The 22,935-nt window shown below is 46.7% G+C and overlaps 1 protein-coding gene across 2 annotated transcripts in view; it reads right to left on the bottom strand.

The window, feature by feature from the left end:
- The window catches only part of ZFYVE21 (zinc finger FYVE-type containing 21), a 61,116-nt gene that overhangs the window by 25,750 nt on the left and 12,431 nt on the right, over positions 1 to 22,935 (bottom strand). For both annotated transcript variants that reach the window (XM_029598047.1, XM_029598049.1), the window contains exons 2-5: positions 12,796 to 12,846; positions 5,121 to 5,289; positions 1,763 to 1,838; positions 277 to 368 (exon numbers count right to left, since the gene is read on the bottom strand). In XM_029598047.1, coding sequence (XP_029453907.1) covers positions 277 to 368; positions 1,763 to 1,838; positions 5,121 to 5,289; positions 12,796 to 12,846 — 388 coding nt within the window. The remainder of the gene's footprint in view (positions 1 to 276; positions 369 to 1,762; positions 1,839 to 5,120; positions 5,290 to 12,795; positions 12,847 to 22,935) is intronic.

Below are 22,935 nucleotides of genomic sequence, written 5' to 3'. Positions count from 1 at the left end.
AAACCTGACTTAATAAGGAGCTGAAATGCAACACTCCCACTCTCTCTAATAGGCGCCCCTGAAGGTAGCGCAGATTTCTTATACAACCCAGCAGTGCTTCCTCTATCCTTCCATCTTACCGTCTGCGCCAACAGAGCCCAAATAAAAGCATTCACCTACTTCACGATGGTCATTCTGTAGGGATTCGCATATTTATAATTTTCATAAATATACTTAGCAATTCTTACATCCACTATGAGTTTCACCAGAGGAGAGTTATAGTATTACATGTTTTACCTCCCGGTGTAAATCCTTCTGTAAGAATCTGAACTGTTGAAATCCGAGCAAATTCTATTTCATAATGACTGTTTCCGTCCAAGAACAGACACCTAGACAGAATGAATGGAAAATATAAAGAAAAGAGTAATGGTTGGAAAAGTGTTCAGTTTCTATGAAATGAAACTCTCTTGACAACTCAGATATTCTTTTTTTTTTTTAAATGACCCAGTCACAGGCGTTAAAGCTGCATTGAAGCCTTCCATATTTATCTATCTTTTTTTTTTAAAGATTCAAACCTGGTGGGGCAAGGCCCCAAGGGAACAGAGATCAGGACCGCAGGGTATGTCTCTCATCTGCTGGAGTCAGAGAAAATACTGAGGGATCGCAGGTGGCACTTTTCAGTTTTCTCTCTGACTCCATCTGCTGGCGGGGAGGCACAACCCAGCAGTCTGGACTGATCCTGGTACGTACAGGGAAATCGATTTGTCCTGATCGATAGCACCTGTGCTTCTGGGTAGGTGGCCCGTGGACCCGGCCATTATGTATATCTAAATATCTTTACTAAATTCTGGCTGCAGTATCCCTTCCAGTATCTGCCTCCCTTCCAGCAGATGGAGTCAGAGAGAAACTGAAAAGGCACCTCCCATATACCCTGGTGTGCCACCTGCGATCCCCCAGTATATCTCCGACTCCAGCAGATTGAGAGGCATAACCTGCGGTCCTGATCCTTCGCAAATTTCTCTTTTGGTGCACAGGTTTGCTCCTAACTCCTCTGACTAGACTAATTGGTTTTTCCATCAGGGTTTCTCACTCTTTCTATTTAAAAAAAAACCAAAAAAACATTTATTTCACTTCTCTTCTTTTGGCGCTAGCGCAGCTGCGGCATATTTGGTGGCAGGCCAGGTAGGGCAGTGCCCTGAAGACTGGTACCTGGAATTTAGGTTCCCTGAGTGGCTGGGGGAGAATTTACCGGTGGGCCGGTCACCCCCCCCAGTCAGTATACCAGAGAAGTTGTACTTTTCTGAAGGGGGCTTTTATTTTCTATTGCTCAGTAAAAAAAAAAAAAAAATAAGGAAGAGAGAGCTTCAAAGCAAACACCAAACGCTCTGGAATCTCACAGCCCATCGGTGACGGGTTAGAGTTGAGTTTCTGATTTCATTTTCAGCCCCGGCCTGCCGCGCTTAGCCCAGGGGCTCCGGAGGGGGTCTTGCCACTCAGCGTTTTCGCGCGCTTTTCCCTTTATGCCGCGCGCATTGACATGTGCGTCGTGCGGGGAAGCGAGGACCCGATTTTTTCGGCTGCAGTATCCTCTAGCATGGCCTCTACTATGCAGTACCGTACTATGGACAAGTATCCCTGGTCATTAGGATGATACCTACAAGCCTGTTTTCAATTTATAATGGCCCCTGCCTGGATCCATCAAGAGCTGAAGGCCTAATGCATTAACCCAGCGCGCTACCTAATCCCAAAACCTACAGCTTCGGTTATTTCCGCCAATGCTCACCTGTGGTTATTGGAAAGTCGACAAACCATGGTCTCCGATTTTTCCGTTGTTTCTGCAGTCACAAAGAATGTTGCACCTGCACATTACAAACACAAACTTTAATATTCAAAAACTGCTTTGATTAAAAAAAAAAAAAAAAAAATGGTCCCAGAAGCTGCAGGTCAAAACAAAATGCCTTTCTTGGCCCTTTTTAACTCGCCAGGGCTGTTAAGCTCATGGGTACTTTCTCCCTCGCCCAGGGCTCCTCACCTTCAGCACCTGCTGTACCAGTGCAGCTCTCCAGGAGGGGCAGCGGTGGGCGAGAGGCAGGCACTCCAAGAAAAGTCCCAGCTTCTTTTCAAGTTGCTTTCTCCTTTTCAGGATGCAGCAGGCCGTATTTCAGTTTAGCCAGCAAAGCAAGAAGCCGCTATACTAAGCTACAAAATGCTTCGGAAAACGGGCCTGCGCATGTGAAAATGGTGAACCGCGCCCATAGGCCTGCTTGTAAAATTTTAATGCATGCAATTTAGCATTGCCAAGCCAATTTGGAAAAAAAAAATTACGCTAAATCACTAATGTGGTGACGTCTTGCAAACTCAGCTCATTAGCAATTCAGTATTAGCAAAACTGTGTCTGAAAAACGTCACAAGTGGGATTTTGCAAAACTTATATTCTACCTACTTGAGGTGGGGAGGAAAAATAAAAAAATGCGAGTGATTTCTCATAGAAGTCATTTGCATCAAAGTATTTAAAATGTGCCAGCATTGCTAAGTGGCAGTTCTTTGCTGCCAGGTCCTGTCCAGATCAATACATCGGCCCCAAAGAGTGGAACCACAATTAACAGGTAGAAAACCCTCAGCCAATCAGCATAAACAACCAGACCAAAAAAATGCTGTACATTTTAAATTTGTACTGAATTTAACACATAAAATTATACACTTCTATACTGCCTTCATGAAACTCGAGCCCAAAGCGGTTTACAGCAAATGTGAAAAAAGAGACTTTGTATTTGATCTTCTTGAGGTGTGGGCTAAATCCCCAACAATACAAACTCAGCCTTTTCCATCTTGATTACAGCATCCCCCGGGCCTTCTCACAGCAGGCTCCGAGGGGCAAATTCACAGCTGAGGGGGCGGAACCATCCTCTCAGTCACTGCCTCCCCAAGGCCAGCAACCACAGGCTCGGGGAAGCCACAAAGGCTGGTGGCGAAACGTTCTTCCATTCCCCCCCGTGCAAGTCTATTCACCGAGGATCAGACACCAGCTCAATCCAGAGCTGAAAGGGGGCAAAGATGCCAGCAACCTGTTGGACCAAAAAGTTTTCCTTTTATTATATTTTAAGTTTTTCCTCTTCTCTGATCTTAAATCTTCTCTTTGATCTATTTGTATTTTTTCCCCTTCTGTAGCCTCCTTCCGGCCTCCCTTCTCTGTTTGCAGGTGCACTCAGGAGTGCCGCAGCAACGGCTCCTTCCAGGCTCGGGCCAGCAGCGGGCACAGGGGAAATTTTCACTCCTGGGGAACCGTCGGGCTTGTATACAGCACAGAAGCTATACTGAATAATGAAGAGACAAAACATTTCAAGAGGGAGGAGAGAAGAGAACAAAGTAAAGTGCTGGTAACATTACTGTGCCTGAAGCCATGTTACGTTCCTTACAATAGAGACACTGATGACCCATCATACCTCTAGCATTCTTCTCTTTTCTGCTTGACATTTAAAACCTAATTTTAGTAGAGTCTAAGCTTGTTTTAAAAGTCTAACATAAGGCTTAGAAGAGCAATTATTGGACTCCTAAGCTTCAGGTGCCCTAATGCATCCAATCCTCCGGCAAGAGCATCCAACAAGCCTGGTCAACGAATGGCATAGTCGGCACACAGAAGCCATGTCACCAATCTGAAAACGCAGATCGTGTGCTGCCATTTGAAATTATTATGAAAAGAACTGCTGCTGGGTGGTGAGAACTCTTGTAACCAATACGGCTTGCGTAAGACCTGGAACTTGAGCACAAGAAGCCCACTGTAGAAATTCACAGACGCGCAAGAACATTTACCCTCAATAACTTACAGACTAGTTAGAATGAAAAAAAAACCCAAGGTGGTACAAAAATAAAATCCAGTGCAACAGCAGAAAAGTTTGCCGAAAGATTGTCCGTGGCAGAGCCACAGCAAGCATTGTACTTCACGGGCCGTGCACACACGTGTGTCCTCACAGGAACTATAAACCAGAACAGCTTCGGCCCTGCCCAGTAATTTATACTGATGCAACACTGTTCAGCAACAGCTCCTGTGCTTTGAGAGGGTCTCAGGCTCAGATGGAGGAGCACACGACACAGGCAGTCTTCACACTGTATTTACTGCTTGTGATGAACAGCATGCTAACAGAACTCCACAGGTCGCTTATGCTGACAAGAGTGCGAGCCTTCTTGTATTCTTTACTTGGTGGAAGTTCATGGCTCTTGTGTCCAGTGGTACTTGTGGGAAGACAGCATCCTGTTTGGGTCGTGTACAGGTACTCTGTGTCCCTTGAAGCACTCAGCAACCGCTGCAGTGTGGTCTGAAGAACAGCTCGGCCTGCATGCATGCACATGTGCTGTAGCACTGAGCCATGTTCACTGCGGCACGGTCCGGGTGCATTGCGTGGAACAGAAAATGCTGGAACATCCGGGTAAACATTTTGCAGAGTGAGAGGACTTGCAGTGTCGCACTAGAACCGTTATCATGAGTTGCTGCCTCACTAGTCAATGGCACCGAGATCTGAAACCTGACTATTAACTTTTAAGCAAGCACTAGCCCACTCCCCCATCAGGCCACTGGACTAGCTCAAAGCTCCATCTTACAAGATTTTTTTATAACAATACAATCCAGTTTTAAACAGAGGGTGGTATATACAATGAAATGATTTATAGTTAGGGACCTTCGTGTTCTGCTTTTAGTTTTCCTGGGAGTTTTATCAATCTATTACAAAAAATGCAAAAATTATATTTACCCATAAAAATGACTCATTTTTTCCCACGGATTTCTCCTGTTTTTGTTCTTGCTGTCAAACAGATAAATTCATGAGAAAAAAAAAACTGAAAACACAAGGTCCCTATATATAGTGCATTTCCTTGTGGGAGAATGAATTTGACATTGTTTTACAAATGCTAGGACTACAAGAGGTTATATATATTTGAATAATAGGTGCTTTGTTTAAAGCACAATTCAATTTGGTACAGGGAATTCATGTCCAAGATCACTTAAGTGTCATCAAGTTAAATTCTGCCTTTGAGCAAAAGTTCAAAGCCACAGAGCAGGGACTCGTGGCAACAGGGAAGGACTCGCCATAGTGTTTAGATATGAAAAGTTTGTGGCGCACCCGGCCCCCATGGAAAATGCTACCCACCGTTCATAAGCACCTTCAGCTGCCTGTCGTAGAATTCGGTCTCCTTCTGCGAGACGAGGGCGCACTCGGCGCACTGCCGCACAGGGTCCACGAAGCACATCCGGGGCAGAGGCACCTTCTTACTGCAGCACTTGTCGCAGAAGCACTTCCCACACCTCCGGCAGTGGTGCTGGCCACAGAAAAGACAACAGCAGCATGTTAACACGACAGAGAAATGAGAGAGCACGCCGCGGCACATTCACAACGCCTTCTATGGCGTGACGGACAAAGAAAAAAAAAAAAAGACTGCCTGTGCAATTCAGCACTCCAGGCAGTCTCCAGCAAACCAAAGCTATTCCCAACACACGCCTGGAGATCTTCCTGGTCAACAGGCAGCTTTAGAGGCAAAACAAAAGCAAATTCCCCAGAAAATCAGACATTGGAGACTCTTCAGAACAGACACATGCATGCGTCACTGCTGCCTGGCAGTCGGATGCTATTTCTTCATCGGCCCGAACTAACTAAAGGGCCTGTCAGTCCCAGGTGAGGTTCTGCACGAGGATTACCCAGGGATCACCGGCTAACCAAAGCACTAGATTCAGCAGCTGGGAAAAAGCCGCTCCCCACCTTGCTGCAAACTTTTTCAAGCAAGGACTTGGCTAAAGGGGTAATGTGAAAAGAAGAGCAAGTTCGCTCACCATAAACGGTGTTTTCCGTAGACAGCAGATGAATTAGCCATGCTGTATGGGATGTCCTCCGTGCCACTAGGTGGCGGAGCTCTCAAAGCTGAAAACTTATCTTTGACAGTGATACGTGCCTGCTTGTATGATCCCGCGCCGCCTCAAGCTCCTCAGTCTGTATCAAAGCAAGATGAGATGCTAAGTGAAAAACTGTCTGGGGAGGCGGGAGGGTCAGCATGGCTAATTCATCTACTAACTATGGAAAACACCGTTTACGGTGAGCAAACTTGCTTTTTTCTCGTAGATAAGCAGCATGAATTAGCCATGCTGTATGAGAGTCCCCAGCTAATGTATTGAGCGCATATAGCTGATATAACGTATCCCTGATGTAACCAGGAAAAAATGCGCTCAAGGCGTAGACCATAGGCGGACAGTTTTATGAGGGTACTGTCATAGTGGTTCAGATATATGTGCTACTCGAGAACTGTGTCTGTTCTGTGTATCTCAATCGCAGACTGCTCGCAGCAGTAGCGGAAGGTTAACAAAATAGTGAGGACCCTGGGGTTGTGTTGCAAATACTAGGGTAGGTTATTCATGGATATGGCCCAGTGAAGCAAGTACAGCGTGGACGTGGTGTGCGAAATAGGCTATAAACAGGGTCTCTGAATTCTGTTGGACAGAAGAGAAAAGCAATTCGAGAGTCACGTCAAGAGAGCGTCATTGAAGATAGGCGGTCTCGGGCGTTCGGGTTAAAGGAGACGCAGAGCTGTGGGGCTCTGTAGTCAGAAGGATTGTGATGTTGTGAAAAAACGAATATTTGGTTACAAATTAGCGTATGGAGGGTAAGCTCGCCCTGGTAGGCTCGAGGTTTTGGGTAAAAACCCAGGAGGCGATGGATTGGTTGATGTAGAAGCCGACAAGCATCTGTGTGCGGAAGGTGGGATGCACTCAGAGCGCAACCCTGTCATGGTGAAATCGACAGGAGGGTTAGCCCAAGATGGGTTGCAGGTCGCCAATGTGCCTGGCGGAGGTGGAGGCAAAAGAAAAGGCATCCTTCTGGTGAGGGACATGAGGTGAGACGTGTGTAGGGTTTCCATGGTGGGAGCATGAATGTGCTGGAACCATTTATGCCCATGGAATTATAGGTTTTCGGGTCACAACAGGAAATGCAAGATCCCTGACTTGAACCCGGAGGGGGGGGGGGGGGGGGGGGGGCAAAAAGCAGAGACAATCTGGAGGGGAAATGGCAGGGGCCATGATGCTGAGGTACGCCCGAGCCGAAGCTGATCAGAGGGCTCCGGCAAGGAGGTGGTGGAAGACTGGAGACGGTCTGGTGGATCCGAGCAGATAGCAAAAAAAACACTGAAGGTGCCGTGTGGTTTTTCTTTTTTTTTTTTTTGCAGTGTATGGGAAGGAGTGTGTGCTCTGCCACGAAAGCAGAAGGACTCCAAGCTTCAGGAAGAATCTAGGATCTGGGATCTGAGTTGTTTTATCTCAAAGGGTGAAGCAGTGCATCAATTACCGCCTGGGCGAGAAGGTGTATGTTTTTCAGAGGGATCAGTGTTTGGTTTGATGCCAGAGCGTTAGACTTAGGTTTGGCACAATCTACAATGTAGGTCTGGATAGTTCTGGGAAGGCTGGCAATAAGAGTAGATTTTTCCGCAGTCTATGACTACTCCGACCTGTGAGAGAGGACGGGCGGTTGGGTAGTGTCAGCAAAAAGGGGGGCGAGTATATTGTGCTGTTCAGAGACGAAGAGGTCGAGATGGGAAGAAACACATAGTGCATCTTTCCTTTTTTTTCTTTTCCTGGGCATCTGAAGTACTCAGTCGAGAGTATGGAAAGTAAAGTGGCATGTTGAGAAGTTATTAACCTTAGGTAGAAAAGGGAATGCAGGGAAATGGATCCCCTTTCCCAGTCGTTCAAGGATTCCCACTGGAGCTCCGCAGGGAATCCGGAACCCGACAGACCCTCTGTGGTGAAGTACAAGGATGAGTCCACAAAGGACTCACCCGAATGTCCGAAGAGTGCGTCGGGCCTCGAACCTCCGGGCGTGCAATGTGTCGTGCCCGCTGCAAGTGGGTCTGCCTATGAATCCGTTTGTGGCTGAAATAGGGGACTGTTGCCATGGGATTGGCGCATCATGTGGGATGGGGTAAGCCCGCAGGCAACGGCGCTGTGTCTCGCCATCACTTCGAGTCTCTGCAGCATCTGGGGAGGGAGGGAGCCGGCAGCAGAGGGAATATGAAGAACTGACTCCATTGGGTCCAGTGTGAATGGTACATGTGGACACGTATGCGGTGTGAGATAGAATGAGGATGTCCTGCAACCCAGAATGGTGGGACTTGTCGGGTTGACGTTTTTGGTGGTTGCCTGTAGTGAGATCAAAACGCTTTGCCAGGGCCTGCGTTCGGGCCGAAGGAGGCTTCTTGTCTGAATGATTGAAAAAGGGGGTTCACGATGAACTGCAAAGCCTTGTGTGTGTCGCTGATAGGATTCTGCGCACGCGAGCAGAGTGGATCAGGCAAGAAGACGACTAAGTGCATGGGAAGATCGGTCCCAGTGTGGATTGGCTAGCAGCCATCCGCCAGCAGCCCTCCAGGTAGGAAATATATATCTATATATCTACGTTTATATCTGGATGCCATGTCGACGAAAGGGATGTGGTAGTACCACCACAGAACTCTTGGCGACCAAAAACTTGTGGTGCCGAGGAGCTGCTCTTCATTGGGTATCCTTTGAGAGAACAAAGGTTTGGGTTTGACGCAGGCCACCACACTCCATGTCATGAGTAGCCGCAGTGGAGGCTGGAGAGCATACCACTGTGGAAGGAGATGATTGGTCTCCCGTAGCAGAAGCCTGCAGTGCAGATGGCAGTGGGCCCGGCAGTACAGGTGCAGCAAGAAAGAAGCTGAGAGAGTGTACCTCCATATTACGTCGAGAGTAAAGATCGATTGACCTGTTTCCCGGGATAGAATTGGGTGAGCCAGTTTCCTACCAAAAAGTGGGAATAGGGAGTTTTAGGAAACTTGATGGCTCATGGAGCACCGCTTCCCCTGTGAATGGGAAGGTTGAAGTGGACACCAGTGGGTCAGGAAAAACCAATATCGTCGGTAAGACAATATAGATAAAAAATCGTCCGGCAATATGATTTTGGTGAATCCTCCACGGACAGAGACCTGACCTTTATTTTTCGTTTCCATAGGTGAGAAAGGTTGTTCACACATGCAATACTCGAGAGGGAGAGGCAATCTTCCCTTGGTAATTTCCGGGTTGGAATTGAAACCTGGTTTGGTTTTTTTTTGTTTTTTTACTTAGGGTTCATCGCTCTATCGCTAGGTGTTACTTTACCCCAGAACCTCAATTTTTTTTTTTTCGCCAGCTTGTCACCCATAAGAATGTTAGGAAGACAAGATGGTTCGCCAGTTAATAGTACAGCTTTCCTCGTCCGTATGGAAGGACAGCAACCAGTGGTCATGTTGTTGGTGGTAGATTTCTCTGAAAACATCTAAATCTTCATAAAATTGAAGAAGGTATCGTGAAGTTTCAGCTATGACATGTAGCATGCAATATCGAGTGCCTTAGGACAGAGGCTTCAGAGACTGGAGACCTGCGTGGAAGACTGCGCCCCACAAACCATGTGGTTCTCAAGTGTCGTATGCAGTACTGTGTATTGGCGTGCCCTTCCATTGAAAGGGCTGGGATATACCTTTCCCGTGCCTGGGGCACTGGATGAAGATCAGATTTTGCACATTCTTGACCACGCATTTTCCTTTTTTTTTTTTTTTTTAAGGTCTACTTGATAGGAAGCCTGATGTCCTCAGGAGGGGGACACTCCCAGCCTGGTTCCAATAGACGGCAACACCCGGGTATCGGGAATACACTGTAGGATTCAAAACATCTGCTGTACGGGACATGGACTGCACAAGTTCCCACGTCGAGGCTGTGTCCCTCTGTTCCTGGAAGTTAATGAGACGGATCCGCCAAAAGAGAGTTCGGTCACACCGCTGTGCAGCAGGGTGTGAGAAAAAACATCCCGTGGAAAACCCAACCACACAGCTAGGAGTGCCCAGAGAAAAATTCCCACATGGGAAGACGGCAGAGGGGAGCCAGGCGACCAGAGAAAGACTGCCAGATGGCAACTGCAGGGTGATCAAGTCCTGTCGGGCGATCGTGGCTGAGTTGCAGTGCCCATTGGGTGCAATGATGCCAGCTGAAAGTTGCCATGCAGTATTCCAGCTCAGGATGTCTCCCAAAGGCCATGCATGTCCTCATAGAAAAGTCCTTGAGCCCCGCCAGTGTCCGAAGAAGAAGACCCCTTCTCTCTTCTCTCTTTTTTTTTTTACCAACCGCTGGAAGAAGGATCTGCGTGTGCCCACTCCCAGACCCATTATCCTTGGGCGGTCCAGAACCATTGTCTACGATGCTTCAACTATGTCAGGGAGCTGCTCGGTCGTCCAAAGGCACGCACGCGGTGGCATCGGAATGCAGGGCCGATCGGTTGACGCTGGCCAGTTGTGGCTCGATGTGCCGACCATCTGAGTAGGCGGGGGACGCGGCGGCGTGCTGGCACACCAGCGGACGCATCCCACTGTCTGCGGACGCGCTCTTATCTCAGCTAGATGGAGACGGCGTCGTCTCAGCGCTCCACGCATGTGTCGGGTCCTCAGTGCACCCGCACCTATTGCGGTGGCACGGCACCCCCACGCAGGCGGTGTTCGTGGCACCTGCGCCTGCCTTAGATCTCCAGCACCTCCGTGCACGCGTAGGTACCTCGGTATGCCTGCTTCAGTTCTTTTCCTTTTTTTTTTTTGGACGTCCATGCACATGTGATGATATGTCGAGGCACCTGCACCGGCTTGGGAGCACAGGCCTCGGCGCACGCGTCGATGCCTCGGCGCACGGGTCAGCACATCCACGCGCCGGCGTATGCGCTGGTAGCTCGCACCAATGCTTCTACACGCCAGCGGGCGCATCGGTGAGTGAAACAGATGCTTCAGTGCCTCAGCGCCGCCCGATCACTTCGACGTATCCTTGTGGGTCCTCTGATAAGAGACGCAGCGCCACCCCCAGAGCCCCGCTCGGTGCCGGCCCGGGTCAACCGGGAGGTCCACCGAGGAGGCTCGATATGACGGCCCCTGAGGGGGGGGGGGGGGGGTGCCCAGAGAAGGTTTATTCACTTCTCCTGAAGGCAGGTAGTGCTTCTGTGTCCGAAGAAACTGCTCTGTTTTTTCTTCTTCTTTTCTTTTTTGTATTTAACAGAAAATGTGAGGAGAAAGAGCTCCGCGCACTCAGTCACGTGGAAAAAAAACAGACTGAGGAGACTTGAGGCGGCGCGGGATCATACAAGCAGGCACGTCTCACTGTCAAAGATAAGTTTTCAGCTTTGAGAGCTCCGCCACCTAGTGGCACGGAGGACATCCCATACAACATGGCTAATTCATGCTGCTTATCTACGAGAAAAAATATTTTCCCTGGTACATTAATAAAAAATGGAAAAAAAAAAAAAAGACCAGCCTGGTGGGTTAACATCAAAGCTTTCAGAAGGCTCCTTATCTGGGCCCCCGAGAATGTACAGGCAGCAGTCAGCAGCACTTCGGCTCTCTCAACCCTTCCTGAGAGACCAACATGGTGCTGGGTTTCTCTGGATCTTCTGATACATTACCTGAAAAAATTAACAAAAAGGTGGAAACAGCCACCCCAGGATGTTAAAAAGGCCGACCGCACGACGCTGGCGCAGCTGCTGGCGAGGGCGTTACACTCCTGCTGTTTTACTCGCGACTCCTCGATTTGTACGTAATATCCTGTCCGCTGCTTACAGCCGATATCCCCCATCAAGTTAATCGCTGGCGATGAAGCCAGAGTCACACAATGCCAGCGCGGCGGACGCCAAAAGGAGCGTCTCAGCACAGGAGTGGAAGAGGTCGTGGGGTACAATACGGCAGCGTTTCCCAAACTTTACACATCACCCTCCACCCCCTACCCTGGCATCTTTGTAATACTTTTAGCCATAACCCCCACCCATGTCCCCCCTCACACACACGAAAAATGTAGAATTCATTTTTAAAATTGCAGTAGAATACACTGCTTTAAAGTTATATCTAGCCAAACATCTGGCACCCTTCCCCCCCCCACCAGTGAGATAACCACTGCGGTATGGCATTAATACAGATGCCTCCACGCGGGTGAAATCTCTCAGTGCAGGCATCGTTTAGGCCGGGGATGCCAAGCTCTCTGGTTTGAGCTGCTTTTTGTTCTATTCTTCCTTTGCTTTGCCAGAGCTTGAGCCATCGCTGCTTCAAAAGCTTATGAGCGACCTTTTCTCTGCAAATATCTGGGGGGGGGGGGGGGGTGGCAAACAGCTGCTGCTGCGCATTTCCCCAGAGCTCAATTAATTGCTCAACTGGTTCCCGCATTCTAGCTTTAATGCTCCTCAGCCTCCTACTCGCTGGGAAGTTAATTTCTGCAACACGTAGGAGGTACCGCTGCTTTAAATACTTTCGTTCCATGCCGCTAGCACAAAAGGCCATCCGTGCAATAAAAATTAGAGAGAACATTAATCTGCTTCTGGCCGATGCTCCCATTTCAAGCACCATTACAAAGTAATTGCCGTGAGAGATCAGGCCACAGAAAGGTCTTGTACTGCTCAGAATGGTGGAGCATTAATATCAGAGACACATAGGGGATCGTTCAAGAACTGGAGGAGAAAAAAAAAAAAAAAAAGAACGGTACAGTTGAGCTCCTTTTATCCAAAAGGCTTATTATCTGAAATCTCCATTCCCACCCCCAACCCCAGAACACCCAGAAAAAGAAAATGCAGTCCCCAAGCAAGGTTCCATGCGCCCGAAAAACTTCCATTATCCGGAATTTTTATTTTTATTTTTTTTAATATGGGGACATTTCCATTATCCAGACTGGCCTTGGTCCCACCCATTCCGGATAAGCGCTACTCTACTGTACAAGGCAAAAAACTGACAAACTTCCGCCTGCACTCAGTGGGAGAAGTTTTTTCTGACCTTTCTTGTTATGAAGTCGAACTTTGTGTCACATTGCATACATCGGGGACACTAGAGAGAGAAAAAAAAAGAACAGTAAAGTTTAAAGAAGTTTTTGTTACAGCACACTTTTTTTTGTAGCATAATTTTAGAGTTACAAGAATCAATATCATGTTGATTGATAAATTTGTTCTCATTGATGAATTCCATTATGGCAGAGATCTATAAAATCATGAGTGGAATAGAGTGGATAAATGTGACTTGATCATTTACTCTTTCAGATAATAGAAGGGCTGGGGAGCACGCCATGAAGTTAGCAAGAAGCACATTTAAAACAAAATCAGAAAAAAATCCCTGCAGCAGCCTTTATAGTGTACCTGGAGGGTAGCTACATCTTAAAGAGCCCTGGCATCCATATTTAAAATCCACACCAGTCAAAAAGATGGGTATTTAATCCAGTTTATCACTCAATAACTTTACAGGAAAAAAAACAGATACCTGTAGATAATCATTCATTTTCTGTAGAAGGATCTGTGCCTACTCAAGAAAACTCAAACTCATCTTCTCTGCTAGCTGAATATTTGGGTGGAGTTCTCCACTGGCTTCCTGGCTGGTATGTATATACCACATCGATTAAGACTCATGTCTGCTCTTACTGCCTGTTTTTTGTTTTTTTTTTTTAACTCTTAGTCATATTCTGGTCAGATTAAAGAAAAATACAGCCTCTAACATCAAGACATTAACAACATTACATAGACAGCCACTTGGCCGAGGTCTCTATTTTGAGTTACAGAATAATTTAGGACTAAATTCTGGACAAAGTTCTTGAATAGATTTGAACAAGCACTCGCTCTACTGCACTATGCAGAATCTGTGTAGTTTTCTACTAAGCAAACAAAAATCAGTCTCACACTGCGTCCATTAACTGATATCTTCCACCATTCATCATAAGCCTGGGCACGCTGGCCTGCCTCGGAGTAGAAAGAACACCTGCACGAATGCACCTGAACGCGCAAATTCCGCTGCAGGAAAACGGGGTTTGCAAAGCAAGGCACTGTAAGCAGGGTTGGGAGATTCGACATCCTCTTGCATTATTACAGGGCAGTGCAGGCTGCTGCATGCCAAAAATGTTAGCGATAACATGAATTTCAACAGGCAATACTTAGAAACTTTAATACTGAAATAAAAAAAAGCAAGGGGGCCCACTTTTTTTTCCCCAGATTTCTGTATCAAATAATGTACATAATTCAATTCCAGTATGAACAATGGTCCTCCACAAACTAATGGAGGACCATGATTCACTATTATTGAAGCATTTATCAGGTATCAGTGTTAAGGCCCTACTTAAATTGCAGAGGCCTAATATTGTACAATCTGCAATTCCTGTAAAATTGCAATTGAAGAGCTAAAGATCTAAGCATGTATACTCTCTCACACACACAGGCTTTCACTCTCAAAGGCTCTCTCACCCCCCCCCCCCCAACACGCTCCCTTTCTCTCATACACATATGCTTTTGTCTCTCATACACACATGCATGCTCCCTCTCTCATACACACATGCTCTCTTTCATACCCACATGCTCTCATTCTTTTCCTGGAGTCTATGGGAGGGACAGAGGATTGCATGATCTCCTTGCCACTCAGGCCGCCCGCAGAATGGGGTGAGCTGGTGGCCCGTTGGGACTTTTCTTTCTTGGCCTTTAGCAGGATAGTGTCCACCAGCGGCCTGTCGGGCCTCTTTTTTTGTGGTTCCTGGCTGATGGGATGTGCTATAGCCTGCAAAGTCTCTTCTCTCTTTCTTTCTTGGCCTCCGGGATGGGGTGTGCCAGCAGCCTGTCGGATCTCTTTATTTGTGGTTGCTGGCAGGATGGGATGTGCTGCAGCCTGTTGGGCCTCTTCTATCATGGCCAAATTGGGATAGGGTATGCAGCAGCTTGTAAGATCTCTTTCACAGCGCGGAGCAGGCTTTCTCCACTCCTCCCATAGTTCACATCTCGTGGACCCCTGTTATGGGAACTACTGTCCTAGGTATTTGTGACCTGGATTGACCATGGTCGGAGACAGGATGCTGGGCTTGATGGACTTTTATGTTCTGATGAAAAGGAGTATCTGAAAATATTTCATTTCTAAAATGGATTTTCAACTTGTCGCATAGGCAAAAAACTAGAAATTCAGTCCTCTAGGTTCCTTGCATTTTTTTTTTTTTACATCTTTAGTCATCCTTTCGTATTCTAAAACTCTTTATCCAGGATATTAGACATTGGTGTCCAAGAGTTTTCTTCAGGGCCATACCCTTCCCATGACAGGAGGTATTCCCATACTCTGCCTCGTCTTCTCACATCGAGAACTGCGTCTACTTTATATTCGATGTCTTCTTCTGTATCAATAGGTGTAACATCTGGTATCTTGTTGGAGAACTCACTAAGGATCAGTGGCTTCAATAGTGAGACGTGGAATGCACGGTGGATCTTTAAAATAGATGGTAGCTTCAGACTGTAAGTGAGATTGCCCAGTCGTCAGAGAATGGGAAATGATCCAATGAAGCGAGGAGCGAAGCAAGCTGAAGGAAGTTTAAGTCTTAAGTGCTTCGTGGAAAGCCAGACTTTATCACCAGGCTTGAAGTCTGGAGCCTTGCAGTGATGAGCATCGTATCCTTTCTTTGCTTGAAGTCCTGTTTAGTAAGCATCTCTTTTGTCTAAGTCCAAAGTTGTTGGATATCTTTGGCAGTAGATTGAGCTGCCGGGGACGACACTGTTAACGGAAGTGGCAGTGGTAGTCGTCTGTAGACTACTTCGAATGGTGTTGATCCAGTGGATGTTGCTGGATGAGAATTTATGGCAAATTCTGCCCAGGGCAACAGTTCACTCCAATCATTCTGGCGAGTGTTCATGTAGGCACGAATGAACTGCTTGAGAGTCCTGTTCATCCTGTTTGTCCGTTGGATTGTGGATGGTATGCGGATGTGAAGTCGAGGGCAATATCGAACTTCTTACATAGTGCCTTCCAGAAGTTAGCCGTGAATTGGGCTCCACGATCGGAGACTATGTGCTTAGGCAAGCCATGCAAGTGGAAGATGTGCATGATGAATAGCTTGGCGAGCTCCATGGCAGTGGGTAAGCCTGGGAGAGCCACAAAATGAGCCATCTTCGAAAACTGATCTACGGTTACCCAAATGGTGTTTCCTCCTGAATATGGTAAATCGACCACGAAGTCTGTGGCAATTTGTTTCCATGGTTCTTCTGGCACTGGCAAGGGTTGGAGTAGACCCCATGGATGACCCGGCAGTGTCTTCTGTTTAGCGCAGTAAGCGACGTAGGAAAATGTGTCTTCCTTCATGGTGGGCCACCAGTAATAGGTTTGAAGCTTAGACAGGGTTCTACGTTGACCAGGATGTCCTGAATGTTTAGAGTCATGGGCCCAAGCCAATAACTTCTTTCTGAGGTTCTTGGGTACGATATAGTCTTTCCTGCAGGTACTGAGTGGGTAGCTGCCAATATGGTCAATGATGTGTTGCAGTTCTTCAGGTATGTCCTCGGAGAGGAATGAGCGAGATAGAGAGTCAGCTCTGATATTATCTCCAGGGCTGTACCTGAGCACAAAGTTGAATCTGTTGAAAAACAGAGACCATCTCACTTGTCTATGAGTCAGGCACTGTGCGTGGCGGAGGTACTCCAGATTCTTATGGTCTGTGAAGGCAGTTACTTGATGTTGCGCTCCTTCGAATGCCATCTTTATAGCCAGAAGCTCCTTATCTCCTATTCCGTAATTTTTCTCCACAGGAGAGAAACGGCGGGAGAAGAACAAACATGATTGTGGAACATTTGAATCACCAGCCTGGCTTAATACGGCCCTTACGCTAACGTCTGAGGCATTGGCCTCCACGATGAAAGGCTTGGAGGGGTCTGGGTGTCGAAGACATGGCTTGCTGGAAAAGGCATCTTTTAGTTTCTGGAACGCAGCTATAGCCTCTGGAGACCAATTAGCAACATTGGCACCTTTCTTTGTCATAGCTGTAAGTGGTACTGTGAGTGATGAGTAATTCTTGATGGAGGTTGGTGAACCCTAAGAAGCATCTGAGAGATTTTAACCCGATGGGTTATGCCCATTTCTTGATACTCTCCAGCTTCTGTGGGTCCATTTGGAAGCCTTGATTAGAAATGATGTAGCCTAAGAAAGGCACTGACTCCTTGTGAAATTCACATTTGGATAGTTTGGCGTAGAGGTGGTTCTCCCAGAGTCTCTGTAGTACTCTCTTAACATCCTCCTGATGAGTGGTCATGTCTTGCGAGAATATCAGTATGTCGTCCAAGTAAACAACAACAACAACACACTTATAGAGGAGATCCCGGAAAATGTCGTTCGTTAAATTTTGAAAGACAGCCAGGGCATTGCACAGGTCAAAGGGCATCACTAGATACTCAAAGTGACCATCCCAAGTGTTAAAGGCCGTGTTCTACTCATCGCCAACTCGAATGCGAAGTAAATTGTAGGCTCCTTTCAGATCCAGTTTGGAAAAGATTTGAGCTCCTTGTATTCTGTCGAATAGCTCTGAAATCAGAAGAAGGGGGTAACGATCCTTTATTATTTCATTGAGGCCCCTGTAGTCTATACATGGACGTAATGTACAGTCCTTTTTGCCCACAAAGAAAAAGCCTGAGCCAGGAGGGGACTTGGATGGTCTTATAAAGCCTTTTTGGAGATTTTCCTGGATATATTTGGACATGGCTTTATTTTCTGCCACGGACAGGGGGGTACACTCTACCTTTGGGTGGTTCGTATTAGGCTTTAGATTAATAGTGCAGTCATAAGGTCTGTGAGGCGGAAACACATCTGCAGCTTCTTTTGAAAAGACATCTTGGAAAGATGCATATTGAGGCGGCAACCCCGGCATCACTGGGGTAGTAGGCATACAGGGTAACGGAGTTACTTCCATCAAGCATTTATCATGGCAGTCTGGGCCCCATCTAGACAGTTCCAGTGTAGCCCAATTGAATTGAGGCATATGCTGCTGCAGCCAAGGTAATCCCAGTACTATAGGATGCATGGCCTTCTCTAAAACAAAGAAGGAGATGGTCTCAGAATGGAGGGCACCGGTCCGTAGATAGACTGGTTCGGTGCATAGTGTTACTTCACCCGGTAAGAGCTTTCCTTGGATGGACGAAAGAAGTAGTGGAGGCTTCATAGTGGAAGTGGGGATTCGTAGGTGCTCCACTAATCGTTGTAGAATGAAATTGCCTCCTGCCCCGGAGTCCACTAGGGTACTGTAAAAGGTCCACAGATCAAGAATACAGGAAGAGAGAGTGGAGGAGAAGGAGTGGTGAGATCTAAGAAGAGTCCTCCCGCAGGACTTAGGTCTCTCAGTTTCCCGGACATATAGGGCAATTTTGGACAGCATGGCCAACTTGTCCACAGTACATACACAGCCCTAATTTCTTCCGCGGCGTTCTCTCTTTTGAAGTCAGATGGCTGCGGCCTAACTGCATAGGTTCTTCTTCGCCAGCTGCTGGGACCGGAAGAGCAGGCCTGGGTGTGGACTTAACTCGAACTTCACTCAGAAAGGGTCTCCTGGGAGTCTTGGCCTCTTGAACCTTGTCGCGAAGTTGGCGATTGATCCTTGTTGCCAATTTTACTAGTTCAGTCAAGGTCTCAGGCATCTCACGAGCGGTGAGCTCATCTTTCAGATGAGAGTTCAGTCCTTCAAAGAAGAGGGTCTTCAGGCATCTCGGGTCCCAGGATAATTCAGATGCCAGTGTTTTGAATTCGATAGCGAAGTCAGCTAATGGTTTGTTCCCTTGCTTCAGGTGAACCAAAGAGGATCCTGCAATGGTATACCGGGCAGGATCATTGAAAACTGACAAACAGTTCAAGAAATCCTTCAAGGTCATGAAGGATTGGATCCTCGCGCTCCCACATTGAAGAGGCCCAAGACAATGCTCGTCCGTCTAGATAAGACAGAAAGTAGGTAATCTTGGCATAGACCGTGGGAAAGTGGCCAGGTTGTAATGCAAAGTGCATGCAGCACTGGTTAATGAAGTCTCTGCATCTCCATACTTCTCCCGAGAAGCGGGTGGGAGCTGCTAGAGGCACAGTAGTCTTGACAGTCACCTCAGACGGTTTAGCTTCTTTACCTGAGGTGGAAGATGAGTTCATCTGTGTATGCAGTAGATTAAAAGCAGCGGTCAGTCCTTCCAGTGCAGTCTGGAATGGCCTGCAACGCAGTGAGCTGAGCCGGATCCATGGAGTTAGCAATCTGTTATGATAATGTGTGTTTTGTGGATCCTTGGGTGTTGTGGAGATGACCACGCCCATGGGGAAGAGCCCCGTGAGGAGCCACAGCACTGGGCTAGACTCGTACACACAAAACACAGGAAAGTTCTTTATTTAAAGAGCTTGAAGATCTCCACCAGCGGTGGCAGTAGTGAGGCAGTCGGTGGTTGCAGTCTCATGGACCTCGGCAGAGGGAGCTCTTCTCTCCTTGATGACGTCAGGAGGTTCCGCAGCAGGTCTCCCAGCGAGGAGTTATTATGGATGAGATAGACTGAGAGTTAAAGTACTCACTAGATGCTAGCTGTTGGTATGCGATTCCACCAGGTATGTTGTAGAAGGTACAGGCACCGAGGCAGGGAGAGCAGGCCCTCGAGGAGCGAGTACCTGTTCCCTGTAAGGCACCTGAAATAAAGCAGAGGGCCCCCGAGGAGTGGGTACCCAGGTTAGTAATTACCCCGAAGGGCAGAGAGAGAGCGTCCTGCAGCAGCACGGAAACGGCAGAGTAGCTTAGACAGGAACAGATTTGAGTCCTTGATAACTCGGGGAGCTAGCAAACGAGTGAAGGTAATATACCCGGATGGCATGACATCAGCATGAGGGAACGCCCTTGAGGTTCGCGCCAAGGGTGGTACAAAGACATGGGTTGCGCGCGTGCACCCTAGTAGGTACCTGGGAGGAGCAATGGCAGGAGGCTGCACCATAGCCCTTCTGGGGATGCCAGAAGGGCTATGGACGCTGCGGTAGCCATCTTGTAGACGCTGCGGTAGCCATCTTTACCAGGTAAGCGAGAGAAGCCGTGAATAAGGTGAGGCAAACGGGGCAAAGCTGTCGAGGACCGACAGTCGCAACAAATACATTAAAGTTCAGATTTACTACAGGGGCTTCTTTTATCAATATTTATCCAATTACAATTCTTAAACTGTATACTTGGGCTTAATGAAATTTCAGAAAAAGAGAAACTCCCTAAGGTACTTCCCTTGGAAAATTTGGGGGCAGCCGGCACTGCGATACCTACAGACTTTGCACCAAGTCGGGAACCGTAAAGCACACGCAGAGATTTGGAAACAAACCCCCTCTCCCCCCTGTAAGAGCACCCATGCATGCCCTGCCGAGGAGGGACATTTTCAGCCCCTGATTTTACCCGGGTAAAATCTTGAAAATACTTTCTCCAAGACAAGGCACCAACACAGCACATAACACACTGCTGAGCTTAGGAGTCAAGTCCGTGCAGCTCTCTGCTCGACAAACAAGAGAATATCTTACAAGAGCAGAATACTTGGTTGTGGCTCCCAGGGCTCCTGGTTTCCTACACCGCTCACTTTCACTGCAGCCCGTCTTTCCCACCCACAGACCACTTTCACTCTCTCCATTCCTTATTTCTTCCTTCCTGCCCCTCTTCTCTCATCCCATCCCTCCTCTCTCCCCCCCCCCCCATCATCTCTTTTCCTTTCCGCTCCCTTGCTCATCCTTCACCTTTTATTTTCTCTCTCGCCTCCATACACACAGCAGGCAAGCCAGCCCAATGCTATCCCACAGCTTGGTGACCCCAAATGAAGCCATCCTGCACAAATGCTCACTAAGAGGCGCGTTCTTATTGGCTTTTGGGCTACCTGTACTACAAACTTTCATAAGTTTGTGTGATCTTTCTATCCAAATTGTTTTACTTTCAGGTTTTTGTTTTTTTGTTTTTTAGCAGTACATCGGGGAATTTTCTGTCCGCTGACGTTTTCCTAATCTGGTGGGCCTCCTGCACTGATGTATGTAAATTACCACAGCCTGGTGCCATGAAATGAGCAGCAGCTATGGCTTCATCACCATATAAGTACAGACAACGTACAGACGAATATAGGCAAGTAATCCACAATCGGGGTTGTTTCAAACTGCATTACTCTTGACAAAGAAAAGTAACTGTATGTAAGAATTAGGGGCTCCAGGGGTGATCCAGGAAACAAGAGATTGGTGATTCTGACTTCAGTGCTGGGAAAAATCATAGAAACTATTCTAAAGAACAAAATCACAGAACATAGAGAAAGATATGGTTTAAATGGGACACAACCAGCATGGATTTACACAAGGGAAATCTTGCCTCACCAATCTACTATATTTTTTTAATAAACCTGTGGATAACGGTGATCCAGTGGATGTAATGCATATAGATTACATGACAGTCTCATGAGAAAAATAAAAATTTGGAACACACTCCCGACCCAACTAAGGACGCAACCCTGCCTAAAAGAATTCAAGAAAGATCTAAAAACCAGGCGGTTCACCAAGTCATACAAAGACAGCCTAGAACAACACAACCACCCCATCACAACTGACCTCCTAACCGGAAATAAACATGAGCACATCACTCTGACAACATAACTACCCAAACACTCAGTTTTACTACTGTAAACCTCTCCACTCCAATTATTGTTACCTACCACTTATGATTACCCGCTAACACCATGAATGCTACCTCGATATATTCCATTACCTAGCTTTCAGATACATGCATCTAAATATACCTGTTCCCATACTTATTTCTCAATTTCCTATATCTTGATCTTTGTATTTCCCATGTAAATTGTCTGTCTCCAATCGAAACTTGTAAATCGTTGTGATGGCGAAACTGGACAGTATATAAAACTTGATAAATAAATAAATAAAAAATAAAAAAAAGACATGGGATCGGAGGCAATATCCTTTTGTAGACTGCAAGCTGGTTAAAGGATAGGAAACCATGAGTAGGAATAAATGGTTAATTTTCTCAGTGAAGAAAGGCAAGTAAAACAGCACTAATCCACAGGGATCTGTACTTGGCTGGTGCAGAGAAGGCACCCAAAATGATAAAAGGGAACGGAACGCCTCCCCTATGAGGAAAGGCTATTCAACTTAGAAAAAAGATGGCTGGGGAATATGATGGAGGTCTATAAGATCATGAGTGGAACAGAATGAATAAATGTGTATCTGTTATTTACTTTTTCAAATAGAAAAACTAGGGGATGCTCAATGAAGTTAGTAAGTAGCACATTTAAAACAAATCTGAGAAAACTCTCTCACGCAACGCACAATTAATCTCTGGAATTCATTGCTGGAGGATGTGATAAAGGTATCTAGTTTAACTGGGCTTATAAAAGGTTTGGATAAGTTCTTGGAGAAGTCCATAAATTATTATTAACCAGATAGATTTAGAAAAAGCCAATACTTCTCCCTGGGTGTTAGCAGTATGGGATCTATCTACTGTTAGGGATCCTGCAGCGTACTTGTGACCTGGATTGGCCACTGTTGGAAACAGGATATTGGGCTTGATGGACCCTTGGTCTTATGTTTTTCTCACATAAACTTTATATCATATTACACTCTACTGAATCACTTTGCACACCACAATCAAGACCTAGGAAGAACTGAAAGCATGAGCTCTGCACCAAATTTTAAGTAAGAAAACTGCTTTTCTTTACAGAGGTGAAATTGAAAGATCACCCTGCCTCTTGAATGGGGATGAGCTTCCTGACAGACAGGATCATTAAGGAAGCTGCATGTGTGACCAGAGTTGTCGCTGCTTGTAAATAACTGCATCACTAGTTTGAGAATACAGATTTTAAATTCATTTACATTTTCTTCTTAACATTACATTGATTTATACCTACAAGACCATCCAATTTTATTTTTGTAAGCACACAATTTTGCATTCCTCCCAGCTCATTTTACTTCTCATCTGCAATCTTGACTGCTTTAAGAGTACACTGGCCAGCCTACCTGACCCGGTGCAAAGTCTTCTTCAGCTTCTCCAGAATTTGGCTACCTCGCTCCTTCACCAAGTGCCTTGCCATGCCCATGCTTCCTGGTGAAATGTCACTTATTTCTTAAGCTTCACACTAGCCTACAGATGCAGCCAGAGCTTTGCTGCTC

Source organism: Rhinatrema bivittatum, chromosome 4 (assembly GCF_901001135.1).
Source record: "Rhinatrema bivittatum chromosome 4, aRhiBiv1.1, whole genome shotgun sequence".
Taxonomy (NCBI): Eukaryota; Metazoa; Chordata; class Amphibia; order Gymnophiona; family Rhinatrematidae; genus Rhinatrema; species Rhinatrema bivittatum.
Note: the sequence above shows the minus strand (reverse complement) of the source record. Positions and strands in the feature narration are given on the sequence as shown.